The sequence below is a fragment of the Apus apus genome, chromosome 27, assembly GCF_020740795.1.
Source record: "Apus apus isolate bApuApu2 chromosome 27, bApuApu2.pri.cur, whole genome shotgun sequence".
In the NCBI taxonomy this organism is placed as follows: domain Eukaryota; kingdom Metazoa; phylum Chordata; class Aves; order Apodiformes; family Apodidae; genus Apus; species Apus apus.
In genome coordinates this window covers 1,689,156-1,713,304 of record NC_067308.1, presented here as the reverse complement: position 1 = coordinate 1,713,304, position 24,149 = coordinate 1,689,156, and the positions used below count along the sequence as shown (strand labels likewise).

Sequence of the window (24,149 nt, the reverse complement as noted above, 5' to 3'; positions counted from 1 at the left end):
AAGTTCTGGGAGAGAAGAGGGGTCTGTGGGAAAAGGGGGCTCAGAGGAGGAGCGGGGCTGGAGGGCAGGGGGTGCTGGGTGTTTTGGGGTGCCCCTCCCGCCCGGCCCCAGGCGCTGTCCCGACCCCGCCCTGCAGGGGGCGCCGCGAAGCGGGGCCCGCCCGGGGGGCGGAGTCAGCGTCGCCCCGCCCCCCGCGCGGGCCGTACCACTCTGCTCCCGGGGGGGTGGGGCCGCTCGCGCGGTGGGCGTGGCCGTGGGGCGTGGCCGGGGCGTGGCCGTGGGGCGGATGGCGGCGCCGCGCGCGGTTCTGGTGCTGAGCGGGAAGAGGAAATCGGGGAAGGACTTTGTGGCCGAGGAGCTGCGCGGCCGGTACCGGGCGGGGGGGCCCGGGGCGGGGCCGGCAGCGGGAGGGCCGGGGGCTGTGGGCGGGGCTGGCACAGGGAGGGGCCCGGTATCAGGAGAGACCGTGGTGGGGGCGGGACTAGCAGGGGGGCTGGGGTGGAGTCCGTGTGGGGGGCGGGGCCTGTACCGGGAGGGGCGGGGCGGGTCCACGGGGCCGTGAGGACCCGTCTGGCCCGGTGCGGGTGCCGGTGCCGCTGACCTGTCTCCCGCAGGCTGGGCCCCGATGTCTGCATCATCCTGCGCCTCTCCGGGCCCCTCAAGGAGCAGTACGCCAAGGTACCCCCAGCCCGCCACACCCCGCCAGCTGTGCCAGGACGTGTGGTGCTCAGTGCCACCCCTTGCTGCGCTGTGCTGAGCTGTGCCGTGCTGCACCTTGCCATGCCATGCCATGCCATGCTGTGCCATGCTGTGCCATGTCCTGTGCCGTGCCCTGCTGTGCCATGCTGCGCTGTCGCATGGTGCTGAGCCGTGCTGTGCCCCAGGGCACTGGCCGGGCCTGCTGATCTCTGTCCCCACAGGAGCATGGCCTGGACTTCCAGCGGCTCCTGGATGCCAGTGCCTACAAGGAGACCTTCCGGCAGGACATGATCCGCTGGGGCGAGGAGAAGCGCTGCGCTGACCCCGGCTTCTTCTGCCGGAAAGCAGTGGAGGGGGCAGCACAGCCGGTGTGGGTGAGCAGTGGGGGGATGGGGCAGGGGTCAATGTGGGGCTTGGGGAGCTGCAGGGGGTGTGGGGATGGCCCTGACGCAGCCCCCCTGCAGGTGGTGAGCGACGCGCGGCGCCTCTCGGACGTGGAGTGGTTCCGGGACGTGTACGGGGACGTGGTGCAGACCGTGCGGGTCGTGGCCAGCGAGGAGACGAGGAAGAGGAGGGACTGGGTCTTCGTTGCTGGTGAGCGAGCACTGAGTCCCCCAGCAGGGCACTGAACCTGGGGCTGTGCCAGCACCGCGGCTGCTCCGTGGCACTGTGGTCACCCCCTGGCCTGGTCCCATGGCCTCCACCACCATCCCCTGGCTGTGGGAGCCGGAGGTGTTAGGTGAAGCCCCCCGGCTCTTGGGGGATGAGGCTGTGGCAGGATGGATGGACAGATCCTGCCCGGCTGTGGAGGCCTCACCATGCTCTGCTCCTCCCCAGGGGTGGACGACGCAGAATCTGAGTGCGGCCTGGACCAGGGAGTGGCCTTTGACTGGGTGATCACCAACGATGGAGATGAGCTGTCCCTGGACGAGCAGCTGGAGACACTGCTCCAGTCACTCCAGGGCTGCCTGTAACTTGGTGACCCTCGGCTGGGACTTGGGGACTGCGTCCCCTTCCTGGCCCCGTGACGTGTCCCCTCCTGCCTCCATCCAGTCCTCCCTGTCCTACACAAAGCTGAGACATGGAGAATTGCAGCCACCTTGTCTCTATCATAATTTCTGTGGGGGAGACACAGGCCTGGTGGACACAGAGCCAGAGGTCATGGGACTGGGGGGGACACACAGGGCTGGAGGACATCGGGCTGGGGACACGGGGCTGGGGGACACAGGTGATGCTCCTCTGGCTGCACTCTTGACCCTCGTGTGGGCTCCTCAGCTTTTGGGGAGGCTGAGCTGTGATTTAATTTCTGCTGCCTGGGCAGGGGCAAGGAGGGATCACCAACTGGGTGCTTCCTGGTGTGTTTAATAGGCTTCCATTGGCCAATTCCCAGCGGATCATCCACTTCCAGAGCAGATGGCTCCTGCACTAATACCTGCTCCCTCCTGCAGCAGCTGGGCACAGCTGGAGGGACTCGAGGGGGGGGGGACTGCAAGAGCGTGGCCTGGGGAGAAGGGTTAGGGTTCTTTTCCCCACACCCAGTTGCTGTGACTCCAGAATCACACTGAATCCCCTTGGGGACATCTTGGGGGGAGCTGGGACATGGGGGTGACTCCAACTGCTGCCTGTAATCTCCAGCTTCTGTAAGGGGATTAGGGAGGTTCACACGAGAGGGGGTCTGGGGAGGTGTCTGGAGGCTACAGGGAGGGAGGGGCCAGAGGCTATAGAGCAGGAGGGTCGGCGGCTATATGGCAGGGGATTGGAGGCTATATGGTGGGGGTCTGGGGGCTATAATTGAGGGGGGGGTGTCTCGGGCTATAGGGGGTGGGTTTGGGTGCTACAGTGAGGGGGGTCTCAGCCTATAGGGGGCGGGTCTGGGGGCTACAGAGGGGAGGAGGTCTAGGTCTACAGGGGGCGGGTCTGGAGGCTACAGGGAGCGGGGGGGGTCTCGGGCTATAGGAGGCGGGTCTGGAGGCTACAGGGAGGGGGGGGCTTCGGGCTATAGGGGATGTCGTCGAGGGGGAAGCCCGGTGGGTGGAAGCCGGTACCGGAGCACCCTGGCGGACTACAAGTCCCGAACGACCCCGCAGAGAAGCAGGAACCGGGGGCGCAGGGAAGGGGGGGCTGGGGAGGTGGGATACGGGGAGCGGGCGGGGATGATGTCAGCCTGCGGGGAGCCCCGGCGCGGCCAATGGGGCGGCGGGGCCGGGCCGACGGCGGCGGCGGGGGCGGCGGCGGCGGCGATCGCCCATTCATGATCCAGCTGCCGGTGAAGCGCTGCCGGTGGCCGGGAAAACGGCACCGGTAACGGCGTTATGGAAACATCGGGGCATCTTCACGATTCGGGTGTGGGGGACTTGGAGGAGGACGGCCGGTGTCCCTGCCCGTTACCGGGGGATGAACGGGCACCGCCGCCGCCCCCCGCCGCGCTGCCGCCGCTCCAGCACAGCCTGTTGCACTCCTCGCCCGGTTCGTTCCGGGCCCCTCCTCCTCCTCCCGCCGCCCCCGCCGCCCTCCACCCTTCCTCCCGCCACGGCAGCCAACTCAACCTCGGCGACCACCCGGCGACGGGCTCCGGACCGGGGAGCGGCAAACACCGGCAACCGAGTCCCTTGGTGCACCGGCGGGACAGCAACCCCTTTACCGAGATCGCCATGAGCTCCTGCAAGTACAGCGGGGGGGTGATGAAGCCCCTCAGCCGCCTCAGCGCATCCCGCCGCAACCTCATCGAAGCCGAACCGGAGGCTCAACCCTTGCAGCTCTTCGGGGCCACCGGACCCCCCGAAATCGTCGTCTCGCGCGAGGACAACCACGCGCCCGCCGCCTGCCGCCCCGACCGCCCCCCCGCCCGCCCGGCCCCCGCTGCCTTCGCCAAGGGGCCCAAGCGCAAGGCGCAGAACATCGGGTACCGGCTGGGGCACCGCCGGGCACTCTTCGAGAAGAGGAAGCGTCTCAGCGACTACGCGCTCATCTTCGGCATGTTCGGCATTGTCGTCATGGTCATTGAGACCGAGCTCTCCTGGGGACTCTACTCCAAGGTAGCCACGGGGCCCGGGGCGGGTGGGAAGGGGGGGCGCAGGGCCCTCAGTGCCAGAGGGTGCCGGGGGGGTGACAACGGAGCCGATGGCTTGTCCGGTGCCTGGTGGACTGAGCACGGAGCTAACTGCCCCTTGCAGTGCCCGGAGGTGTGAGCATGGAGACATGGAGATAGATGCCCCGTGTGGTGCCTGGTGGGGTGAGTGTGGAGCTAATTGCCCCATTTGATGCCTGGTGAGCGAGCATGGCATGGTTTACCCCTCATGGTGTCCCATAGGATAAACATGGATCTGGTTGCCCCATGTGGTGGGGGACGGGGCCGTAGGGGCTGTCTGGTGACCAACCAGGTGGCCCCAGGGCCTTACAGAGATGCTGCAGCCACAGGTGTCAGCTGGGGGGAGCACCGGGCTGGGGTCTCCAGGGCCATGGGCCATGTCTGTGCCAGGTTGTGGTGGAGCTGCCAGCAGCACCGGGGACCACCAGGCTCTGCAGTGCTCAGCACCACCTGGGCCAAACACCCCTCGAGGCACTGTGCCCTCGGCTCTCCCACCTCCTCCACACCCATTTCTTCCATCCCCCCCCCCCCCCCTTTTTTTTTTTTTTTTTGCAGGACGGTGTCTTTTATTTATAATTCTCCCCCCCACACCCCTTCCAGCTTCTGCTCCCGGGCTGCGCTGGTTGGCAGCGATATGAATAACTCTTTGTATAGACATCTGTCATGTTATTTATACCTATCCAGGGAGGGGAAGGCATCGGCACCCGCGCTGGCAGGGTGTGCGTGGCACCCATGGGCGTCAGCGGGACTGTGCTGCTGAGGGGCCAGGGGGTGGCCAGTGGGGGTCCCCTGTGCTCAGAGGGGTGGGAAGGGGCTGCTCCATGTTTTCTGCCGTTATCTGGCGCGGGCGGTGGGGAGAGTGGAGGAGGCAGCTGAGCTGGTAGAGGGAGGAGGGGGGCTGGTGGTGCCAGTGGGTGTGGAGGACCCTGGTGAGGTGTCTGGTGTGTGGCGGGGGGCTCCTGGCTGCTGGTGGCTGCTGGTGCTGGTGGGAGTGTGGGGGCTGTCAGCAGCATTCCCACTGCTCCGGCTGAGAGATTCTGAGCCAGCACCACTGGCTCTTGCACCCAGGGAGGAGGACGCTTCACTCCGCTGCTGGAGCCATGTCCCTGGTGGGTCCCGCTCCCCTTTGGCAGCAGCAGGGCCAAACCACTGTCCCCCTGCACCCACTACTTGTTGAGCCATGGTGGTCCCTGCTGGTCCCCTAGCTCGCCTTGCAGGGTTCCTGGGCCTGTGTGCCTGGTGACAGGGAACACTGGCCACCCTCACCAGGCTGGCAACTGCACCGGTGCCACTGTGTCACACTGAGCTGCTGGGTCAGGCAGGGAAGACCCCATGAGTCAGCGCTGCCACCGCAGCCCTGACCTGGTGCCCACCACCACGTTCATGCTGACAGCTGTGGGGTGCCCCCAGTCCCTGGCTCCCAACTCTGGAATCCCCCAGCGACTGCTCTTGAACCCCCCCCGGCAGCCCCTGGTGGGAAACCAGAGCCGCCGCCAGGGCCCGAAGCAGCGCCCAGGGCCGGGCCGGCAGCTGTCGCGTGTCCAGGGCTGTCGGGGCTGTCGGTCCTGGCCCAGCTCCAGCTCTGCCCCTCGGCCACCGCTGGCTCCCCCGGCTGGAGGCTGCGCCAGGGAGCCGGGATGCGGCAGTGGGGTTTTCCCTGTTCCCTGCTGGTCCCTGGAGCATGGGCAGGATGGGCCCTCTCCTGCCGGCGGGACGGCACCGCAGCATCCCAGAGCCACCGCCGGGGCCAAGCGCGGTGGCACCGCAAGGTGCTGCCGGGGGTGCAGAGGTGTCACCACTGTTTGGCCGAGTGCCCCCCAGCGTGGGATCCAGCAGCGGCTCTTCCTGCCGGTTCCCTCCGGCCCCGGTGCTGGCTGGAGGCCCCGGCGAAGGCTGTGGATGGTGCGGTAACCCTGCCGGGGGTGCCTGGTAGCACAGCCACTGGTGCCAGGGGGTGTCCAGGCTTCAGGCAGGATTAGTGCCCTCGGGAAGGGTCTGGTTGTGGCACCAGCCCTGCCCTGGAGTTTAACTATTAATAGCCATGGTTTGGTGGCCGGTGCCTCTCTCAGCACCAGCCATTATATCCACACAATTGGGCAGCCGGAGCCAAGCCCTGAACAATGCGCTGCTGCCTCCACCACACGGTCCCCACCACGTGCCACTGACCTGCCAGGATGAGGACACTGGGGGGTGAGGGGCTGGGGGCAGCCTGGGGAGCCAAGGAGGGGGCGAGGGGCCATGAGCGTGCCAGGTCTTAGGGTGGCATGAGTGTGCTGGGTGGGTCTCAGAGTGCTATGAGTGTGCTGGGTCTCAGCACGCTGTGAGTGTGCCAGCTCTCAGTGTGCTGGAGCTGGGGTGGAGACCTGGGACTGTTGTGGTGACAGGGCAGGTTGGTGTGGGGATGACACCCTGGTGTGGGGCTGCAGGTACTTGGAAGGTGCCTCAGCACCAGCAGGGCCGTGTCATGACCAGAGGCAGTGTGGGCTCACCCAGAACTGAACTGGGATGTGGAGGGGAGCTGGGGGAGGACATGGAGCATCCGGCAATTCCCAGGGCACCAGGGAACAGCCACCTCCCTCACAGGGGCTGGTTTAATTTACATAAAGCTAATTTGCAGGAGGATCTAATTATACCATCAGTTAGGGTGCTGCCACGTGGGGCTCAGGCTGGAGGGTCCCTCTGCTGTGTCCCCTCTGACACCCACCCTCCTCTGCCTTGCAGGGCTCCATGTTCTCCCTGGCCCTGAAATGCCTCATCAGCCTCTCCACTGTCATCCTGCTGGGCCTCATCGTCGCCTACCACACACGGGAGGTGCAGGTAGGTCCCAGCAGCACCAGTGCCAAGCAGGGACTGACAGGGTGGGATGGCTGGGATGGGATTGGCATCACTCTGGTGGGATGCAGAGCCTGGGTGGGATGGCTGGGGTAGGATTGGCACCGCTCCCATGGGCTGCAGAGCCTGGGTGGGATGGCTGGGGTAGGATTGTCGGTCGCTCCAGTGGGATGCAGAGCCTGAGCTTTGCAGCCTGCACGGAGCCTCCTCCCTCCTTGCTGGGGTCTTGAGTGGGATGGCAAAGGGTCTGGAGGGACAGAGACCAGTGGAGCTGCCAGTGGCTGGAGGGGGCTGCAGGCAGGAAGGGCTCAGAGTGGCCGAGGTGCCAAGGAAAGCTGTGAAATCCTTTCCTAATCAGGGCTGCCCAGTTTCTTCCTCCCTGCCTGCCCTGGTGTTGCTGGGAAATGAAAGGCCTCGCAGTTTGCACCAGGAAGGCTGCGCTTCCCGGCAGGATCTGGCTCCGGCACAATGCCAGCAGGTTTTGAGGAGAGGAGGGATATATCACCCCTAAGAACACGAAACATCCTGGGAGTGGATGCTGACAACCCCAGCCCAAAGCGCCAGGTTTGGGTGCTCCAAGGATCCCACCTCAGCCCCTCGAGGCTGTGGGACGGGGCAGCTTGGCTGGGGGTGCTCGAGGCAGGAACCCCCCTCCCTGTTTGTCTCCTGCCTGCCAAGGACCTGCCCAGGGAGCGAGCCCGGCGGTGGTTGCTCAAAGCAAGTATTTGAGGTCTCTGGATTTTGCTGGAATAATATTTACCCCAGGGATGGCTGCAGTTGGGGTCAGTCAGGCTGTGCCCAGGCACTTGCAGGCTTCTGCTGCGTGTTCTTGGAGGAGGATTGTGCAAACACAACACCCACCTGAACTGAAATCTCCACTGCTGTCCCTCCATGGGGTTCTGCTCCCCAAAATCCCCACTGCTGTCCCTCTGTGGGGTTCTTCTCCCCAAAATACCACTGCCCTCCCTCTGCAGGGTCCTGCCATGCCAGGGCAGGTGCCGAATGCCACGGTCCAGCCATGGCTGCTCCACTGGGCAGGGAAGGGGATGGGATGGGACTTGATTTGCTCCAGACAAGGCTGCCCTGTTATCCCTCCGGTGCTTATCACAGGATCACTGGTGGTCCAGCTGGGCTGGGTGCATGACTGGCAGGTCTGTAAATCCTTGGCTTCTCACCCCACCAGGGCATTGCTGGGCACTGCTGGGGCATGGCCAGACTTCCCTGGCCCTCAGGAAAGACTTGACAGTGGCTTCAGCCTCTTCCCTCAGTGTTAATTGCATTAGTTGACGAGTCATTTGGACCATTTCCAGCTCTCAGTTTCTCAGGCATCTCTGTGCCCCTGAGACCAGCCCCTGGGGTCCTGCCTGTCCCCACTCTGGCTGCCTGTTGTCACCCCATCAGCTGGGATGGTGGCAGGTCCCTGGGGTGTCCCTGTGCCCATCACCCCAGCAACCCCCAGCCTCCCAGCTCTGTCTTCTGGTGACTCTTGGTTAGGTCGGGGCGTGCCAGATGCTGCCGGCAGCACCACGGGTCCTCGCCCTTGGGCCCCTGCTGACCCGGTCCCGGTGTTTCCAGGGCTGGCTCTGCTTGGTGCCCCAGGCAGGCCTTGGCACTGCTGTGCTGGGACCGAGCACCGTGCTGAGGCTGCTGGCTCCAGAGGGGTGTGGGGGGGCACAGCCCCCTCGCCCCTGCCCTGGGCTGCCCGCGGCTCCTGCTGCGTGTCAGTGGGTGAAGGTTTCCGCCTGTGTGGCTTCTCTTTGCTTGTTCAGAGCTGTGGTGGCCAATGTGCTTCCCCCTTCCCTTGCCAGAGCTGGTGCTGGGAACAGGGGGATGTGGGGATGGGGGATGTGGGGATGCAGAGATCTGGAGTTGTGGGATGCAGAGATGTGTGGATGCAGGGATGTGGGGATGTTTGGATCTGGGAACGTGAGATGCAAAGATGTGGGATACAGGGATGTGGGGGTGTGGAAATGCAGAGTTGTGGGATATTAGGGATGCAGGGATGTGATGATGCTAGGATGTGGGGCTGTGGTATAGGGGGATGCTGGGATGTGGGGATGTGGCATAGGGGAATGCTGGGATATGGGGATGGGGGATGTGGGGATGCTGGGATATGGGGAAGCTGGGGATGCCCTAGCGGGTAGCGCTGGATCGAGGTTTCCATGGAAACCCGCAGCGATGCGCCGCAGGGCTGCGAGGGGCTGGCGCGGGGGAAACCTGCCTGAACCCCCCCTTGCTCCTTCCCTTCCCCAGCCCGTTGCCCACCCCCAGGAGCCCAAAGCCTCCCTGCTTTTTTCCTCTTGCCAGTGTGTTTATTTTTCACACCCTTTTCCAGGAAGGAATGGGCTGAGGATCTCCCTTGACAGCTTGGAGCGTTTTTTATAAACAATTTCTCAAACAAAGCAGCTAAAAGGAGCGGAGCTTTCCAAATAAAAGGGGAGGTGGCCGGGAACGGCCGCTCTGTGAGTCAGTCGCGGTGGGTCTTGCCCTCCCCGGGGACGGCCCCGTGTGCCGTGCCGGTGCTCCGGGGCATCCGGCAGAGCGGGAGGGTTGTTCCCGGGCGTGGTGCCAGCCGGGATGCAGCCAGAGCTCCCGGCCCCCGGTATGAGCCGGGCTCACTCTGTGCTTTGTGGGGTCGAGGACACACTGGTGACGGTCACGCCAGCTGCCACCTCCCCCTTGGATCCCTTCCCAGCGCTGTCTTTGCCAAGCGCTGCTCAGAGAGGCCCTGAATATGTCCCTGCTGCTGTAGGTGACCCTGGTGTCCCCATCACACTGGGGACAAGCCCCTGTCCTGCCTCAGCGTGTCCATCCTGAGGCTGCTGGGGCAGTTAACCCCCGGGGTCTGGTGGCATCAGAGACCCCAACTCTGTTGCCAGGAGAGGGGCTGGTACCCAGGATGAACCAGTGGTTGCTATGACAACCACATCCCATCCCACCAGCAGCAGCCGGTGGCTCTGGCTGTGGTGTTCCCTCCCCAAAACTTGTCCTTACACCCGAGGCATGGGGTGACACTGGGGCAGTGCTGGCGGGAGCCAAGGGGCTGGGGTGGCTCATGCTGGTGTTCTGTGGCTCTGGGGCTCACCCGTCTTGGTGGCACCATGTCGGGTGGGAGCAGGTTGATGCCAACTGTGCCTGTGCCAGTCCTGGGTGTGTGCTCCAGGCTGAGCACCCTAAAGCTTTCATAGAATCATGGAATAGTTGAGGTTGGAAGGGACCTTAAAGATCATCAGGTTCCAACCTCCTGACTCTGAGCAGGGACACGTCCCACCAGCCCAGGCTGCACAAGCTTCATCCAACCTGCCCTTGAACACCTCCAGGAATGGAGCTTCCACAGCCTCCCTACGCAGCCTGTTCCAGCACCTTCCTACCCTCACGGTGAAGAATTTCTTCCTGATTTCCACTTAAATCTCCCCTCTTTCAGTTTAAAACCATTACCCCTTGTCTTGTCACTGCCCTCTCTGGGGACAAGTCCCTCCCCAGCTTTCCTGGAGCCCCTTCAGGCACTGGAAGCTGCTCTAAGGTCTCCCTGGAGCCTTCTCTTCTCCAGGCTCAACACCCCAACTCTCCCAGCCTGTCTCCTGAGCAGAGCTGCTCCAGCCCTTTGTTCATCTTCGTGGCCCTTCTCTGGACCCTCTCCAACAGCTCTGTGTCCTTCCTGTGCTGAGGGCTTCAGAGCTGGACACAGCACTCCAGGTGGGGTCTCACCAGAGCAGAGCAGAGGGGCAGAATTCCCTCTCTGGCCCTACTGGTCACATTCTTCTGATGCAGCCCAGGACACAATTACCCCTCTGGGCTCCGGCGCTCACTAGTGGCTCATGTCCAGCTTCTCATCTCCTACCACCTCCAAGTCCTTTGTCTCAGGGCTGGTCTCCATCCATTCTCTTCCCAGCCTGGATTTGTGCCTGGGGTTGTGCTGACCCCGGTGCAGCACCTGGCACTTGGCCGTGTTGAACTTCATGGGCATTGGCCCACCCCTCCAGCCTGCCCAGGTCCCTCTGGATGGCATTCCTTCCCTCTAGGGTGTCAACCACTCCACACAGCTTGGTGTCATCAGCAAACTTGCTGATGAGATACTCAATCCCACTGTCCATGTCTCCAACAAAGATGTTGAACAGCACTGGTCCCAATACTGATCCCTGACGAGCGCCACTCATCACTTGCCTCCACTGGGACACTGAACCACTGACCAGAACTCTCCAGGTGTGGCCATTCAGGCAATTACTGATCCACCAAGTGGTCCATAGGTCAAATCCATGTCTTGACAGTTTGGAGACCAGGATGTTGTGTGGGACAGTGTCAAATGCCTTGCACATATCCTGGTAGATGATATCAGTTGCCCTGCCATTATCTTTGTAGCCTTGTCACAGAAGGCCACCAAATTGGTCAGACACGATTTTCCTTTACTGAAGCCATGTTGGCTGTCACCAATCAAATTTCCAGGGTGTTCCCTGCTCTGTAACCTCCCCCTGGATGTGCCGGCAGAGCCGTGGAGGGGCTGCCGAAGGCTCATTCCCACCTTCTCTTTCCCCATTCACCCCAGCTCCCCTGTCAGAAGCCATCCCAAGCTCTGAAGGGCTGTGGCGTCTGTCCCCTCCAGGCTGTGGCAGGGTGCTGGTGGGGCAGGGTAGCCAGGGCCACTGGTGACTGTGGTTTTGCATCCCGGCAGCTCTTTGTGATCGACAACGGAGCCGACGACTGGCGGATAGCGATGACGTATGAGCGCATCCTCTATATCAGCCTGGAGATGCTGGTTTGTGCCATTCACCCCATCCCCGGGGAGTACAAATTTTTCTGGACAGCTCGCCTGGCTTTCTCCTACACGCCTTCCCAGGCAGAGGCAGACGTGGACATCATCCTGTCCATCCCCATGTTCCTGCGCCTCTACCTGATTGCGCGGGTGATGCTGCTGCACAGCAAACTCTTCACCGACGCCTCGTCCCGCAGCATCGGGGCCCTCAACAAGATCAACTTCAACACCCGCTTCGTCATGAAGACCCTCATGACCATCTGCCCCGGGACAGTGCTGCTGGTCTTCAGCATCTCCCTCTGGATCATTGCTGCCTGGACGGTCCGAGTGTGTGAGAGGTGAGAGGAGCTGGGGCTGGGGGGGGTGTGGGGATGCCTGGGACATGCAGGGTGGCTTGGGATGCATGACCATTGGGATGTCTGGCAGTTCAGGATGTGTGGTGGTTCAGGATACATGGTGGTTTGGGATGTGTGGGGGATGCAGGGTGGTTTGGGATGTGTGGCCACTCAGGTTGATGCAGGGCAGTTTGGGATGCATGATGGTTCAGGATGCAGGGTGGTTCAGGATCTGTGGTGGTTCAGGATGCATCAGATTTCAGGGTGTGTGGTGGTTTTGGGATGCATGGCAGTTCAGGATACACGGTGGTTTGGGATGTGTGGCAATTCGGGATGCGTAGCAGTTGGGGATGCACAATTCAGGGTGTGTGGTGGTTCAGGATACATGGTGGCTCAGGCTACATGGTGGTTTGGGTTCAGGATTTGGTTCAAGATGCAGAGTGGTTTGGGATGCGTGGTAGTTCAGGATACGAGGTAGTTTGGGATGTGTGGTAACGGAGATGTGTAGTGGTTTGGGATACATGGCAGTTCGGGATGCGTGGCGATTCGGGATGTACGATGGCTTGGGATGCAGGGGGGCTTGGGATGCACATTGTTTTGGGATGAGGAGCAGTTTGGGATCCATGGTGGAGCCACGCTGTCCCTGCACACCATGGGGGGCTGCAGTAATCCCAGGATTCACCCTTCATGGGTTCTCACCCTCATCCCATGCAGAAGGCAGTCAGGAAAAGCCCTGTCCTCAGAGCACAGAGCTTGGGCACAGGCAGGGCTGTCCCTGCGAGGGGGCAGCATGTGGTGGCAGCCAGCATGGGAGCCCAGGGGGGTGACTGGGGGAGGCGGGGGGAGCTGGGAGGACTGGAGGGGTGGCAGGGCTGGCAAGCAGCAGCGCCTGCTTGGGCTCTGCCAGCCACTGCCATGACAACCCCGCAGTGACAAACCCTCTGCATCACACTGCCATCAGTGGAGGTTGCTGTGGAGACCAGCCTGGCAGGTACCACCGCGTCCCCAGGGACACCTTTGTCCCCTGTGGGGGGGCAGGGTCAGTAGCAGGGTGTCCCCAGCCCCAGCCCCAGTGCCAGGCTGGCGGTGCCTCACTGGCTGCAGTGCAAAGTGCCAGTAGCACTCATCCATCCTCGGACGTGTCCTGTGCCCTGTTCTAGTGCAGGGCAATTCCTGTCCCCAAGGGGCTGAGCCCAACAGTCTATTGCCACCTGCACATAGATGGTTGCCCTGATGGGCTCTGTGCTCTGCCGGGAAGTCCCCAAGTCCACAATTTGGTGTCTGTTGTCACAAAATGGCACACAATCCCTTGAAGTTGGTGCAGCAGCTTTGTCCCAGCCTTGGAAGCGAGGGGTGAGGGATCCCTGCGGCTCAACATGGACTCGATGATCTTAAAGGTCTTTTCCAACCACAACAATTCCATGATCGACCTGCCAGCACTCCAGGTGGCAAGGTGGGAGGAAGACCACTCTTCTTCCCCAGGATGGGACCCTTAGTTCTGGTCACCCTCTGAAGGGATGTTAGAGCAGCTTGAGGTCCAGTGGCAGGGATGAAGTGGCTCGCTGAGGTTTTCCAAGCTTTTACAGCTGCCTTTGCCTTCCTGCCTCCCTAATGATGCTCTCAGGATGTGCTGGATGGTCTTGCACTGCTTAATTTCGTTTGGGAGATTTTTATTTGTGCCGCCTAAACAGGGAGCGGACGGATGGACTCCCCAGGGACACTTGGGGGTTGGATTCTGCACCTGGAGGGGTCTTGGGCTGGAAAATGCAATGTAAATAGAGAACCATTAGTGACAACAACAACAAAAAATCAGATGGAACTGATGCAGCCAGGACGCTGCGATCACGCAGGCTGCCACGACCTGCTGCTGCCTTCTGCTCCACAGGGAGGCAGAGGAGAATCCCGGAGCTCCCGGCTGGGATGGGGATGCTCTGGCCTGGGAGGATGCAACGACCTGGGGGGATGCAAGATCTGAGGGGATGCACCAGCCTGGGGGGATGCTTAGACCCCAGGGGATGCACCCACGGGAAGGGATACACCAAACCAGCCTGGGGAATGCAGGACCTGGGGATGCACCCAGCTGGGGGGGATGCTCTGACCCGGAGCGATGCAGGACCTGGGGGGATGCAGGACAAGGGTGGGATGCAGGACCCCTGGGACATGCTCTGTCCGCAAGGGATGCTCCATCCCCAGGGCACGCACCAGCTCTGGGTGCTGCACAGCTCCTGCAATGGCCTTCCAGGCCATGTCCCCCCACAGCTAGTTGCTGCACCAATGCTAGAAACCAGTTTGCTGCCGAATGCGGAGCTGTCCCCAAAGCACTGTCTGGGGCCGGGTGGCTCGGCGGTGGCCACGCCGCTCCGAGACGCGTTCCCCGGGCCCCAGGGCCGTGGCACGTCCCCTCGGCACTGCAGCACATGCAGGCTCAGCACCGCTGCCGACAGCCCCCGTTTGCCGGGGGGCGCAGCAATCCCGCGGCAGCAAATCACTTGGCAACCTGCCCCGCTGCCCGGCCACCCCCCGAGCTGCCGGCCCTGCGGCCGCGCGCACGTGTGCGCGCCCGTGTGCGGGCACGTGCCGGCCCCACGGCTGCCCGGTGCTGCCGCCCGCACCGGGAGGGTCCTACCCACACCAGTGGGGTCTGTGCGCCCATACCAGGGGGCTGGCGCTGCCCATACTGGGGTGTCTGTGCTGGCCACACTGAGGGGGTCAGCCCTGCCCACACCAATGGGGTCTGTGCTGTCCACACTGGGGGGTTGATGCTGCCCACACCGGGGGGCTGGTGCAGCCGAGCAGGTGCTGCCGTGGGCTCCTGGCACAGCCACGCTCTGCTGGGTGTGGTGTGGCACGGGGCGATGCTCGTGGCGGCCCTGCTGGCTGGTGACCTTGGCAGTGACTTTGATGGACAAGGGAGTGATGGGAACTGGTGCCAGGGTCTAACTGGTTGTGGCAGCCCTTGGCATGTGCCGCTCCCTCCGGGTCCGTTTATCTGCTCCCTCTGCTCAAAGTGCTTTTGGGATGAGCAAACGTCTGCCTGTCTGGCTGTGCTGGAACCCCCTTGATGTTCCCAGGGTCATTCCTGTGGGCTCACATCCTGTGGGATGGGCTTAGCCTTTTCCAGGGGAATGTGGGGGGTTCAGTGCCAGAGTTTTGGGGAACCCTGTGGCTGTGTAGATGGGCTCTGTCTCCCCCCCTCCCACAGGTCAGGACTCTTTTCCCTGATCCAGGATCTTGTTCATGCCTCCTGTTACTTGGGGGAAAAAACATTTTGGTAGAGAAAACCTGACTGCTCTGGGAGCAGGGATGAACTGGGGGGGGGTTGGGGGTTGCCAAAATCTCCATCTGGTTTCCCTCAAATGGTTTCTTGAGGAGACTGGGAGAAGACTGCAGGGAGAAGGATGGGTGCAGGCAGGAGAGGGACTGTCCTGGCCACACTGGGGTGAAGGTGCTGCTTGTCCCTGCCCATGCCAGGGCTTGGGTTGGGTCCTGCTCCTGGGAAGTATCCCCCAGGAAGCATCCCTGGGAGGAGCCCTGTGCAGCTCAGCTGGGCTCGTGGGGGGCTCGGGGAGCTGGACTCAGCTGGGGGCCCCGGTTGCGTGTTTGCCGGAAGAGCTGCAGCCGGTTGCCGGCCTGGCCAGGACAGTCAGTGACCTCGCAGCTCTGCCGGGACGGGACGTGGCCATGGAAAGTTTGCAGCATCCCTGAAGTGGTGGCTGCTCCATGTGTGCTTCGTCTCCAGGGCTGGAGCCGCTCCCCCGCGCTGTTGCCGAGCCAAGTGCGTGCCGGATGCTTGGCAGGATCCGGGCCTGTCCCTGGGGCAGTGCAGGGGGGGTGCAGAGGAGGGGGGACACAGAGGAAGGGGACACTGAGGAAGTGGGACACAGAGCAGGATGCCAGGGATGAGCTGGTGCAGTGGGGACTTGGTGGAGCTGCAGCTGTTCCTCCCGTCCCCCCCGCTCTCACTGCCACACCACATGGCACCGGGGACACAGGCGGTGGGACTGGGACATGGTGACAGGTCTGGCTGGAAGCAGAAGCCCTTCCCGAGGAGTTTTTGCTCTGATTTTGGACATGCAGCTTTTCCTGCACCAGAAATTGTGCAACTGCTGTCACTCTGGGGCATCCTGCATTGTCACTCTCCGTTCCACATCGCTCAGCACGGCCTCGTGCCGAGGAGCTGCTGTGTCCCCCTTTGCTCCCCTCAGCTGTCCCTGTCCCCTGCAATGACACTGCTGCCCTGCATCTCCTCGGCAGGTACCATGACCAGCAGGACGTAACCAGCAACTTCCTGGGGGCCATGTGGCTCATCTCCATCACCTTCCTCTCCATCGGCTATGGTGACATGGTCCCACACACTTACTGTGGCAAGGGCGTGTGTCTGCTCACCGGCATCATGGTAAGGGCCATGCCAAGCTGGGCACTCACCCTGCAGGCTCTGCCTGTCCCCACCACAGGGACACTGGGTCTTACAGGGACCTGCTTCCCAGCTGTTTTTTCCACGCATGAGGTGTAACAGCTTTGGCTCTGAGGTCTCACAGCCTGGAAGCTGATGGAGCCATAATTGCAATTATCATGAGCACAGTAATTAGCAGGGTGTGGGGGTTCAGGAGGTGGTGCAGGCTGGATGCTGCAGTGGGGTGCAGTGGGGGACACCAGCTGGTCCCCTGCCCCATGGTCCCCACTGGTGAATTTAGGTTGGATTTTGTAGCTGGATTGTGGCGGGCTCAGGGATGTCCCCAGGGAGCAGGAGGGGCCCCTGAGCATCCCTTGGCCACCCCCGCTCACACCGTCTGGCTTCCATCGGCCGGAGTGATCCCAAATGCTGCTGGTCCCAGGAGCTGGGACCAGCTGGGAACCCTCCACCTCCTGCCGGCGTCACCACTTGGCTGCAGCTTCATGTCCTGCTCAGAGGTCACCATCCCCTGGCGCCTCCTGGGGTACCTGTTCCAAGGATCCTGTGAGATGTCCCAGCTGGGGACCCTCCACAGATTAGCCCCAGTCCCCCAGCTCTGCCCCCTCAGCCCCAGGCCCTAGGGACAGAGCTACCCCTGTCCCCCTGTCCCAGCTGGGCACCATCTGCATCTGGCTCTGCTGCCACCAAAACCCACGAGAGCAGATCTGCCAGGAGGTATTTTTTTTATATTATCTGCAGATCTTTGATCTGCCTCACCTGAGGCGGGGTCCAGCACGGCTGATGCTGTTGGGAGGGGAAAACCCCTTTTTGGGGGGGATGACATGGTGTTTCCCAGCAGTTCAGTGTGGGGGAGCAGCCATGGGGAGCAGCCCAGTGCCAGGGACTCTGTGACCTCCCCCCCTGCCTGTCACTTCTGAGGCACCATCCAGCACAACGTAGCCCTCCTCCCACTCCCCTAGCAGCACAGACCCCCCTGGCAGGTCTGGGGGCTCCCCTGGGCTCCCCTAGCTGCACCACTGGGAGATGCCATCGGTGGAAGCTGAGGCCATGCTGTAAGGCCATGGGGATGCTAAAGGATTCAGCAGGATATTAATTAATGACTCTTTAATAAATTAAGAAGCATTTTCCAGGACCGTGGGTGTCTGCCAGCATGTTGGAAGGGGGGAGCAGCTCAGCTGGCGCGGGCAGAGCACCACGGGCAGCGGGGCCTTGGCACCTGGGCTTCCCAAAGCCAAATCCATGTCGGAGCTGGCAGCTGCTGTGCAGATCCAGCTCTAATCGCCTGGATAAACGAGCTCCCAGCTGGTGCTGCTAGGAGAGGTGGCAATTTGGGGGGGTCCCAGTTTGAGGAGGTTCCAATTCAGGGGGGGGTCCAGGTTCAGGGCTCCCCTTCCCTGCTCTTTCTGAGGTGCCTCCCCACCAGCTCCCACCCCAGGCCCCTCTTGGGTCCCCATCCCGCAGGGCCCTGGGGTGTCTCATTAGGATGATGTGTGGGGGCCATGGAGGTTCTGCTAATTAGAGGGTTGTGCTGGTGAGGGTGGGGGGACACTGTGAGGGGTGCTGAAGGATGGCAAACGGTGTCCCTGGCTGTTGTCCCCATGCAGGGTGCTGGCTGCACGGCACTGGTGGTGGCCGTGGTGGCCAGGAAGCTGGAGCTCACCAAAGCTGAGAAGCACGTCCACAACTTCATGATGGACACGCAGCTGACCAAGAGGGTAAGGTGGCACAGAGGGGCTGGGGAGGGAGGCGTTGGTACCCTGGAGTGGGGGTCCTATGGCAGGAGGGAGGTGCCTGAGGGCCTGGGATCCAGCAGAGTGGGAGCATTCTGGTGAGAGCAAACAGCTCCAGCTCCATCCCAGGGTCTGGGCAATGCCAGGGGTTTGGCTGCTCCCCTGCCAGGAAGAGCCCCTTTTATTTCCCCCCGGGGGACGCAGCCTCCGTCCTCCCACTGAGCAGGATCTCACCCACCTCCTGCCAGGAATGCAGCTGGTGCCTGTGATTCAGCACCGTGCCTGGGGGCTCCTGCTGCTCCCAGAGACGGCAGCTCCAGTGGGGGATCCAGGCAGCCAACTGGTTGTACTGGGATCCAGCATCATGTTCCCAGCAGCATGCAGGGGGGTCTCTGGTCTCATCCATCTCCTTGTGGCAAAACGGTGGCAGCAGTGGGATAATTGATAGAGGGGATGGTGACAAAGCCAGTGTTGGTGCAGCCCTTAGAGGGGTGACCCCGGTGCTGGGATGTGACCAGGGTGCCCCGCTTCACCCCAGTGAGCACAGCCTCATCGCCTGGGGGTGGTCGTGGGCCTCAGAATGGCTGGGCTGGGAAAGGCAACAGCCAGGGAGCCCCGAGCCCCCGGGCCTGGGTCCGGATCTGCGGCCCCGATCCAGGCAGGCGGGGCCGGTTCCTCCTGGAGGGAGCAGCTGGGCTGTGGGTTGGCCACGGAGCCAGGAGGAATCTTATCCTTGTGCTGACAGCCTGGCTGGGACCTGCCAAGCATGGCAGATGGGTATGGGAATGCAGAAAAACTTGGAGATTTTTTTTCTTTTTCTTGAGGCTCAGGGTGCAGCTTCACACGCGGGTGAGGAGCCTGGAGGTGGAGCTTCATGGAATGGTTTGGGTTGGGAAAGACCTTTAAGGTCATCCAGTCCCACCGTTCCCCCAGCCCTGCCCAGTCCCCACTGCCCCATGTCCCTCAGCACCACATCTTGGAAACCCCTCCAGGGATGGGGACTCCCCCCTGGGCAGCCTGGGCCAGACCCTGACAACCCTTCCCAGGAAGGAATTGTTCCCCAGATCCAACCTCAACCTCCCCTGGGCACATTGAGGCCCTTTCCTCTTGTCCCATCACTTGTTCCTGGGGAGCAGAGCCCGACCCCCCTGGCTCCAACCTCCTCTCAGGCAGCTGCAGAGCCAGCAGGTCTCCCCTCACCTCCTGGGCTCCAGGCTGGACACCCCCAGCTCCCTCAGCTGCTCCTGCTCAGACTTGTGCTCCAGCCCCTTCCCCAGCCCCGTTGCCCTTCCCTGGACATGCTCCAGCCCCTCCATGTCCTTCTTGTCCTGAGGGGCCCAGACCTGCCCCCAGGATTCCAGGTGTCCCCTCCCCAGTGCCCAGCACAGGGGGACAATCCCTGCCCTGGTCTTGCTGGCCACACTAGTGCTGACACAAGCCAGGATGCTGGTGGCCTCCCTGGCCACTTGGGCACTCTCTGGCTCATGTTCAGCCCCTCAACCAACCCCCCAGGTCCTTTTCCTCCAGGATCAGTACTGGTAGGAAAGGGTATGGGTGCACCAGGGGTCAGGATCTGCCACTTATGTTCCAGCTGCCCATGATCTCTTGCAAAGATGCAGGAGTGGAGCTGAGGGCCTGGCTCCAGCCAAGGAGGTCAAGTTCTCCTGCAGCACCAGGTCATGGCAGAGCCAGGCCAGTGTCTTCATGAAATCCCACGGTGCCATGACCTGCAGCCAACTCTCCCCTCACAGATCAAGAATGCAGCAGCAAATGTCCTGAGGGAAACATGGCTCATCTACAAACACACCAAGCTGCTGAAGAAGATCGACCATGCCAAAGTCCGGAAGCACCAGAGAAAGTTCCTCCAAGCCATTCACCAGTAAGGGGCTGGACGTGGCGCGGGGGGCACTGAGCCTCAGCCTTGGGGGGATTGTAGTCCAGGGGCACAGGGACAATTTTCTGTGGGTCAGGATGTGTTGGGCTGTGGTTTGCAGTTGGGAGGGATGCAGCCATGTTGCTCTTTCCTCCTCCCCAGGTTGCGGAGTGTGAAGATGGAGCAGAGGAAGCTGAGTGACCAAGCCAACACTCTGGTTGACCTCTCCAAGGCAAGTGCCTGCAGTCATCTCTTGGCTTCTCCTGGCTGCCCATGTGTTTCTTTTTACTTGGAGAAACTCAAGCAGACCTGGCTGACCGTGAGATGCTCCGGCTTGGGAACGTCAGCTGGGAATAGCTGTGGTGGGATGGCTGCCACGAGGCTGGGGCTGCGAAGGGGTCACCCAGCTCCCAGGAAAGGCCTTTGCTCCCCCACCTCTGTACAGCCCCAGCCAGGGGCACCACAGCTTGGCAGGACAGGACTGGTCATCCCTTCCCCCCCCTGCACAGGGTTCAATGGGATATTGTGCAGTGACAGCGTCCCGTGGGTTCATAGAGAGGGCTGGGACACCGTGGCTCTCAGCCCATAAAAGGACTTGGCTCTGCCAGTGGCTGTGGCACCCCAGGCATGGCAGCAACCCCCCCAGGCCGTGGCACTGACCCGTCTAGCCATGGCACTGACTACCCTGCACCCCCTCTGTCCTTCCCCCAGATGCAGAATGTGATGTACGACCTCATCACCGAGCTCAACGACCGCAGCGAGGACCTGGAGAAGCAGATTGGGAGCCTGGAGTCCAAACTGGAGCAGCTCAGCACCAGCTTCAGCTCCCTGCCGCTGCTGATGGCCGACCTGCTGCGCCAGCAGCACCAGCGCCTCCTCGCCGCCGTCCTGGAGGTGCGGGGGGTTGGGGTGCCCGTGGCCACCCCCCAAACTCCTCTTTCCGAGAGCCCCATCGGGGTTAGTTCCACCTCCTTCCCCACCCCGTACACGAGCTCAAGCAGCTGCTAAACTGCAGCCCCCCCCCCCTGGAACCCCCCTCCCCGGACAGGGGGAGCGTTTCCGCGCAGGTCCCGAGGTCTCCATGGACTTTCTTCTGGTCCTCAATGCGCTGCGAGGCCCTTCGGCCGGAGCCGGTGGGACCAGCAGTGGCCGAGTGACACTCGGAGCTTTGCCAACGTCTTGGTGTGGGGAACCATGTCCATGTCCCCGTTCAGGTGCCTCTACTCGTGGTGACGGAAGGGGACGGTGCCAGACAGAAAACCCACGCTCAATCTCAGGTCTTCACATTTGAAAACAAACCAACAAGTCCGAAGCACTGAAGCAATGGAGACACCAGAGGGAGAGTTTTCCTCCCCTGCGTGGAGCCCTCCAGGGGCTGGGGTGCTTTCCTTGCCCCCTGCCCCTCTCACTGGCCCCGGGGCAGGTGCCAACCTGGTGGTTTCTTGCCCAGGCTCTGATCTTCGCTGCCCACACTCCATCCCAGCCCCTCACCGGGACCCACCGACCCCCCCGCCACGTTGCTGGGCTGTGTCTGGCCGTGACCTGCCCCAGGGGGGTTCTCCAGAGCCGTGTTTCCTGCCCAGGCAGAAGAAGGGACGTTTCTTCTTGCCAGCCCTTGGTGTTACACTCTGCCTGGAGACCCGTGCTGGAGCTGGGAATGCAGTGCCTAACGCCTGGGGACGCGGTGCCGGGCAGGGCTACCTGAACTGATGCGGCGATGGCCACCAAGGGGGCTGGCGGGCCAGCCCTGGGCACTGGGGGGGGTCCCTGGTGCTCCCATCACTGCCTACCCATGAGCCCCCCAGCAGTATTTTGGGAAGCCACCGAGCTCTTGGTGGTGGCCTAAGAACTACTGGGTGAAAAACCCCATTGGCTCCAACCGCCTCCGCTGGCACCGGGAACGCCGGCGCTGCTGCTCAGCTGGCAGCACCGAATCCCCCTGAGCTGAGCCAGGGGTTGGCTGGCAAGCGAGGTGGTAGCGGGGACAGGGACTTCATCTGTTTAAAACAACGCCCGTTGCCTTCGTGCTGCTTCTGCTGGGTTTGGTGGGGACCAGCAGCACCATCAGCGCTGGCTCGGCCACCGCGCAGCGCTCAGCTTCAGGCGCCGCCCGCCGCAGCGCAGCCCCTCCTGCTTCATCTTAAATAATTCTTTTTGCCCAAGGAACCCTCGGGCATCACCTGGCTACTTCTGGAACCAGCCATTTTCCCTTCCCCATTCCCAGTTTCCCCTATTTCCCCCCCAGTCCTGCCCTGGGGTGTGTTCAGGCTCAGCCAGGTCCCTGCTGGAGCCCTGCCTGCTGCCGCCCCGCTCCAGTTTTGGGGCCTGTGTTTGCTGCTTTCCATGAAAACTCAGCAGAGGCTATTTATATATTTTTAAACAGATGAAGTAACCATGTAATTAATCCACGATATTAATTACACCTCGCCCAGCAGTGTCAGTAATTGTAATCAAAGTCACTGTGTTACTCCAGGTATACTCAGCCTGTAATCTCTTCCCTAAATCTTTCCCTTCCATAAATAATGCCGGATTTTGCCCGCACGTAGGCAGGGACGTAGCAGCCCGATGCCCAGGAATTGTTCTGTGCAAAATTCCACTTGCTGCCACTGGTAGGTGGTTCTACTCCTTGTGCCCTGCAATCAAGGTTAGGAAGAAAACAAGCAGTAGTTCGTGAGGGGCGTTCCCCCCCCAGGGCGGGAGAAGGAGGATGAGAAAGAAGGCTGCGGGATTGCTACAAAATGAGCTCCCAGTGTGGTTCCTCCCCAGCAGGAGAAGCTCTTGCCCACCTCTGGAAGTGGGTTTCCAGCCTGGCAAGGGAGAAAATGTTGCAGATTCTGAGAAAGAGCCTGAAATTCAGCAGCTTCACTGGACTGTGGGCATCCAGGGGGAAGAAATGCTCCCAGCCTCTGCCAGGCTTTGAGCGGGGAGCAAATGGGCATGAGCCCCAGGGCTGAGCAGAGGGTGAGGAGCTGAGGTGGAGCCCAGGGTCTCGGAGAGCCAGAAGATCCGAGCGAGAGAGACAAGACCAGGCACTGGCAGCTCACTGGGACTCAAGGAGGGAAGGACCAGCGGGGAGAGCTCCCGGATTGCAGTGGGGCAGGAGATCCTGGGTGTGGAGCAGAGCCAGGACTTCACTGGGATTTCACCAGGGCTGCCAGGAGCTGGTGTGATCGCTGCACCTCGCACCCCACAACCAGCACCCCCAGGCTCACCTCCACACAACCTGCACCCCAAAACCAGCCCTCTGCCCAGGACCTTGCAGGCCTGGGGCTGAACCCCATCCCAAACCCTGCACCCCCATCCGACCCCTGCATCCTGCACACCCCTGCACCCCAATCCCACACCCTGCACCTCCGTCCCACACCCTGCACCTCCATCCCACACCCTACATCCTGCACACCCCTACACCCTCATCTCACACCCTATGTTCTCCATCCCACGCCTTGCACCTCCTGCACCTCCCATCCCATCCCCTGCACTCCCTATACCGCCTCTGCATTCCCCATTCCACCCCCTGCACCCCTGTCCTTCCCCCAGCCGGTGCTGTCACATGCCTGATAATTTTGGCATCTCTGGCCCCCAAGTGCCCTGGAACAAGTGACAAGAAGAGCTGGGACCAGCCACCGCGGCAGAGGAAAAGCACAAGAGCAGCAGCACCACGACGCCGAGTTTTCATCCCAAAGAGATGCCAAACCACGGAGCTGGGAAGCACCCCCAGCAGGGCCAAGCCCCAGAGCCCCCCCAGCACCCACCCAGCCACAACCAGGCTCATTTTTGGCACAGCCTCGGGGTTTTGTTGGGTTTTATTTGTGGCTCCATGAACCTCCTCCCTGCGCTGCCTGCGAGGAAACGTCCGAAAACCCCCAGGAAAACCCCACGTCCTCTCTGCAAACTCCCAGACATTTCTGTCTGGACTTGAGGAGCTTGGCCCTGGGTTTGCATCTTGCCTCCATACTGCTCGCTTCTTTTTTAACACTAGGGGAAAGCATAATAGTTTATTTTAACTATGAAATATATTGCTATATTATAAAGGTTATTGTAACTTTCCATTATGGTTTTGTACCCAACCCGGCGGGCAGTGGGCAGTGATGCCAGCCTGCTCCCAAAAATGTCTGTTTCTGCATACAGCCAGGGGGCTGGGGGCCAGGGGGGGCAGAGGAGGGGTGCAGGACCCCCACCAGAAAGGCTCCCCATGCTCCTTATCCCTCCCCCTGGAATTAATTCCTGTTTCCTGCCTTTAACAGGTCTGGATCCATGTAGCCTGATGGCACCAGAGCTTTGCTTCTCCCTAGGGGAAGATCTGCTCCCCCTCCTCTTCTCTCCAGCAGTTTCTGGAAAGCCATTTGCCCCCCACCCTGGTGGTCCCTAGGGTCTCAGCTCCTCTGGTACAAGCTGTGCAAGGGCCAGAATTCCCCTCTTTCCCCCAGG

General features: G+C 61.9%; 2 protein-coding genes across 4 annotated transcripts; both read left to right on the top strand.

Annotated features, from left to right (window-relative positions):
* The first annotated feature begins 263 nt into the window (after window positions 1-263).
* On the top strand, window positions 264-1,793 carry PMVK (phosphomevalonate kinase). 2 transcript variants are annotated; one of them, XM_051641121.1, is made up of 5 exons: window positions 264-369; window positions 615-678; window positions 984-1,073; window positions 1,164-1,293; window positions 1,537-1,793. In XM_051641121.1, exons 1-5 carry the CDS (start codon window positions 287-289, stop codon window positions 1,671-1,673), a joined length of 504 nt encoding a protein of 167 aa, XP_051497081.1. In that variant the 5' UTR covers window positions 264-286; the 3' UTR covers window positions 1,674-1,793. The 2 variants fall into 2 exon arrangements, with proteins under 2 accessions (XP_051497081.1, XP_051497080.1); XM_051641120.1 differs by having other exon boundaries at window positions 921-1,073.
* Window positions 1,794-2,964: 1,171 nt separating this feature from the next.
* Window positions 2,965-23,850, top strand: KCNN3 (potassium calcium-activated channel subfamily N member 3). 2 transcript variants are annotated; one of them, XM_051641013.1, is made up of 8 exons: window positions 2,965-3,734; window positions 6,509-6,604; window positions 11,289-11,707; window positions 15,959-16,100; window positions 17,723-17,833; window positions 19,600-19,727; window positions 19,884-19,953; window positions 20,433-23,850. In XM_051641013.1, exons 1-8 carry the CDS (start codon window positions 3,012-3,014, stop codon window positions 20,727-20,729), a joined length of 1,986 nt encoding a protein of 661 aa, XP_051496973.1. In that variant the 5' UTR covers window positions 2,965-3,011; the 3' UTR covers window positions 20,730-23,850. The 2 variants fall into 2 exon arrangements, with proteins under 2 accessions (XP_051496973.1, XP_051496975.1); XM_051641015.1 differs by lacking the exon at window positions 6,509-6,604.
* The last annotated feature ends 299 nt before the right edge of the window (window positions 23,851-24,149 follow it).

What these genes read in the sequence shown, in the direction of transcription:
- PMVK (XM_051641120.1), top strand. Translation starts at nt 287, where the DNA reads ATGGCGGCGCCGCGCGCGGTTCTGGTGCTGAGCGGGAAGAGGAAATCG. An exon ending in TCAAGGAGCAGTACGCCAAG is followed by an intron (nt 679 to 920) that starts GTACCCCCAGCC and finishes CTGTCCCCACAG; the next exon opens with GAGCATGGCCTGGACTTCCA. An exon ending in GGGCAGCACAGCCGGTGTGG is followed by an intron (nt 1,074 to 1,163) that starts GTGAGCAGTGGG and finishes GCCCCCCTGCAG; the next exon opens with GTGGTGAGCGACGCGCGGCG.
- KCNN3 (XM_051641013.1), top strand. Translation starts at nt 3,012, where the DNA reads ATGGAAACATCGGGGCATCTTCACGATTCGGGTGTGGGGGACTTGGAG. An exon ending in CCTGGGGACTCTACTCCAAG is followed by an intron (nt 3,735 to 6,508) that starts GTAGCCACGGGG and finishes TCTGCCTTGCAG; the next exon opens with GGCTCCATGTTCTCCCTGGC. An exon ending in ACACGCAGCTGACCAAGAGG is followed by an intron (nt 17,834 to 19,599) that starts GTAAGGTGGCAC and finishes CTCCCCTCACAG; the next exon opens with ATCAAGAATGCAGCAGCAAA.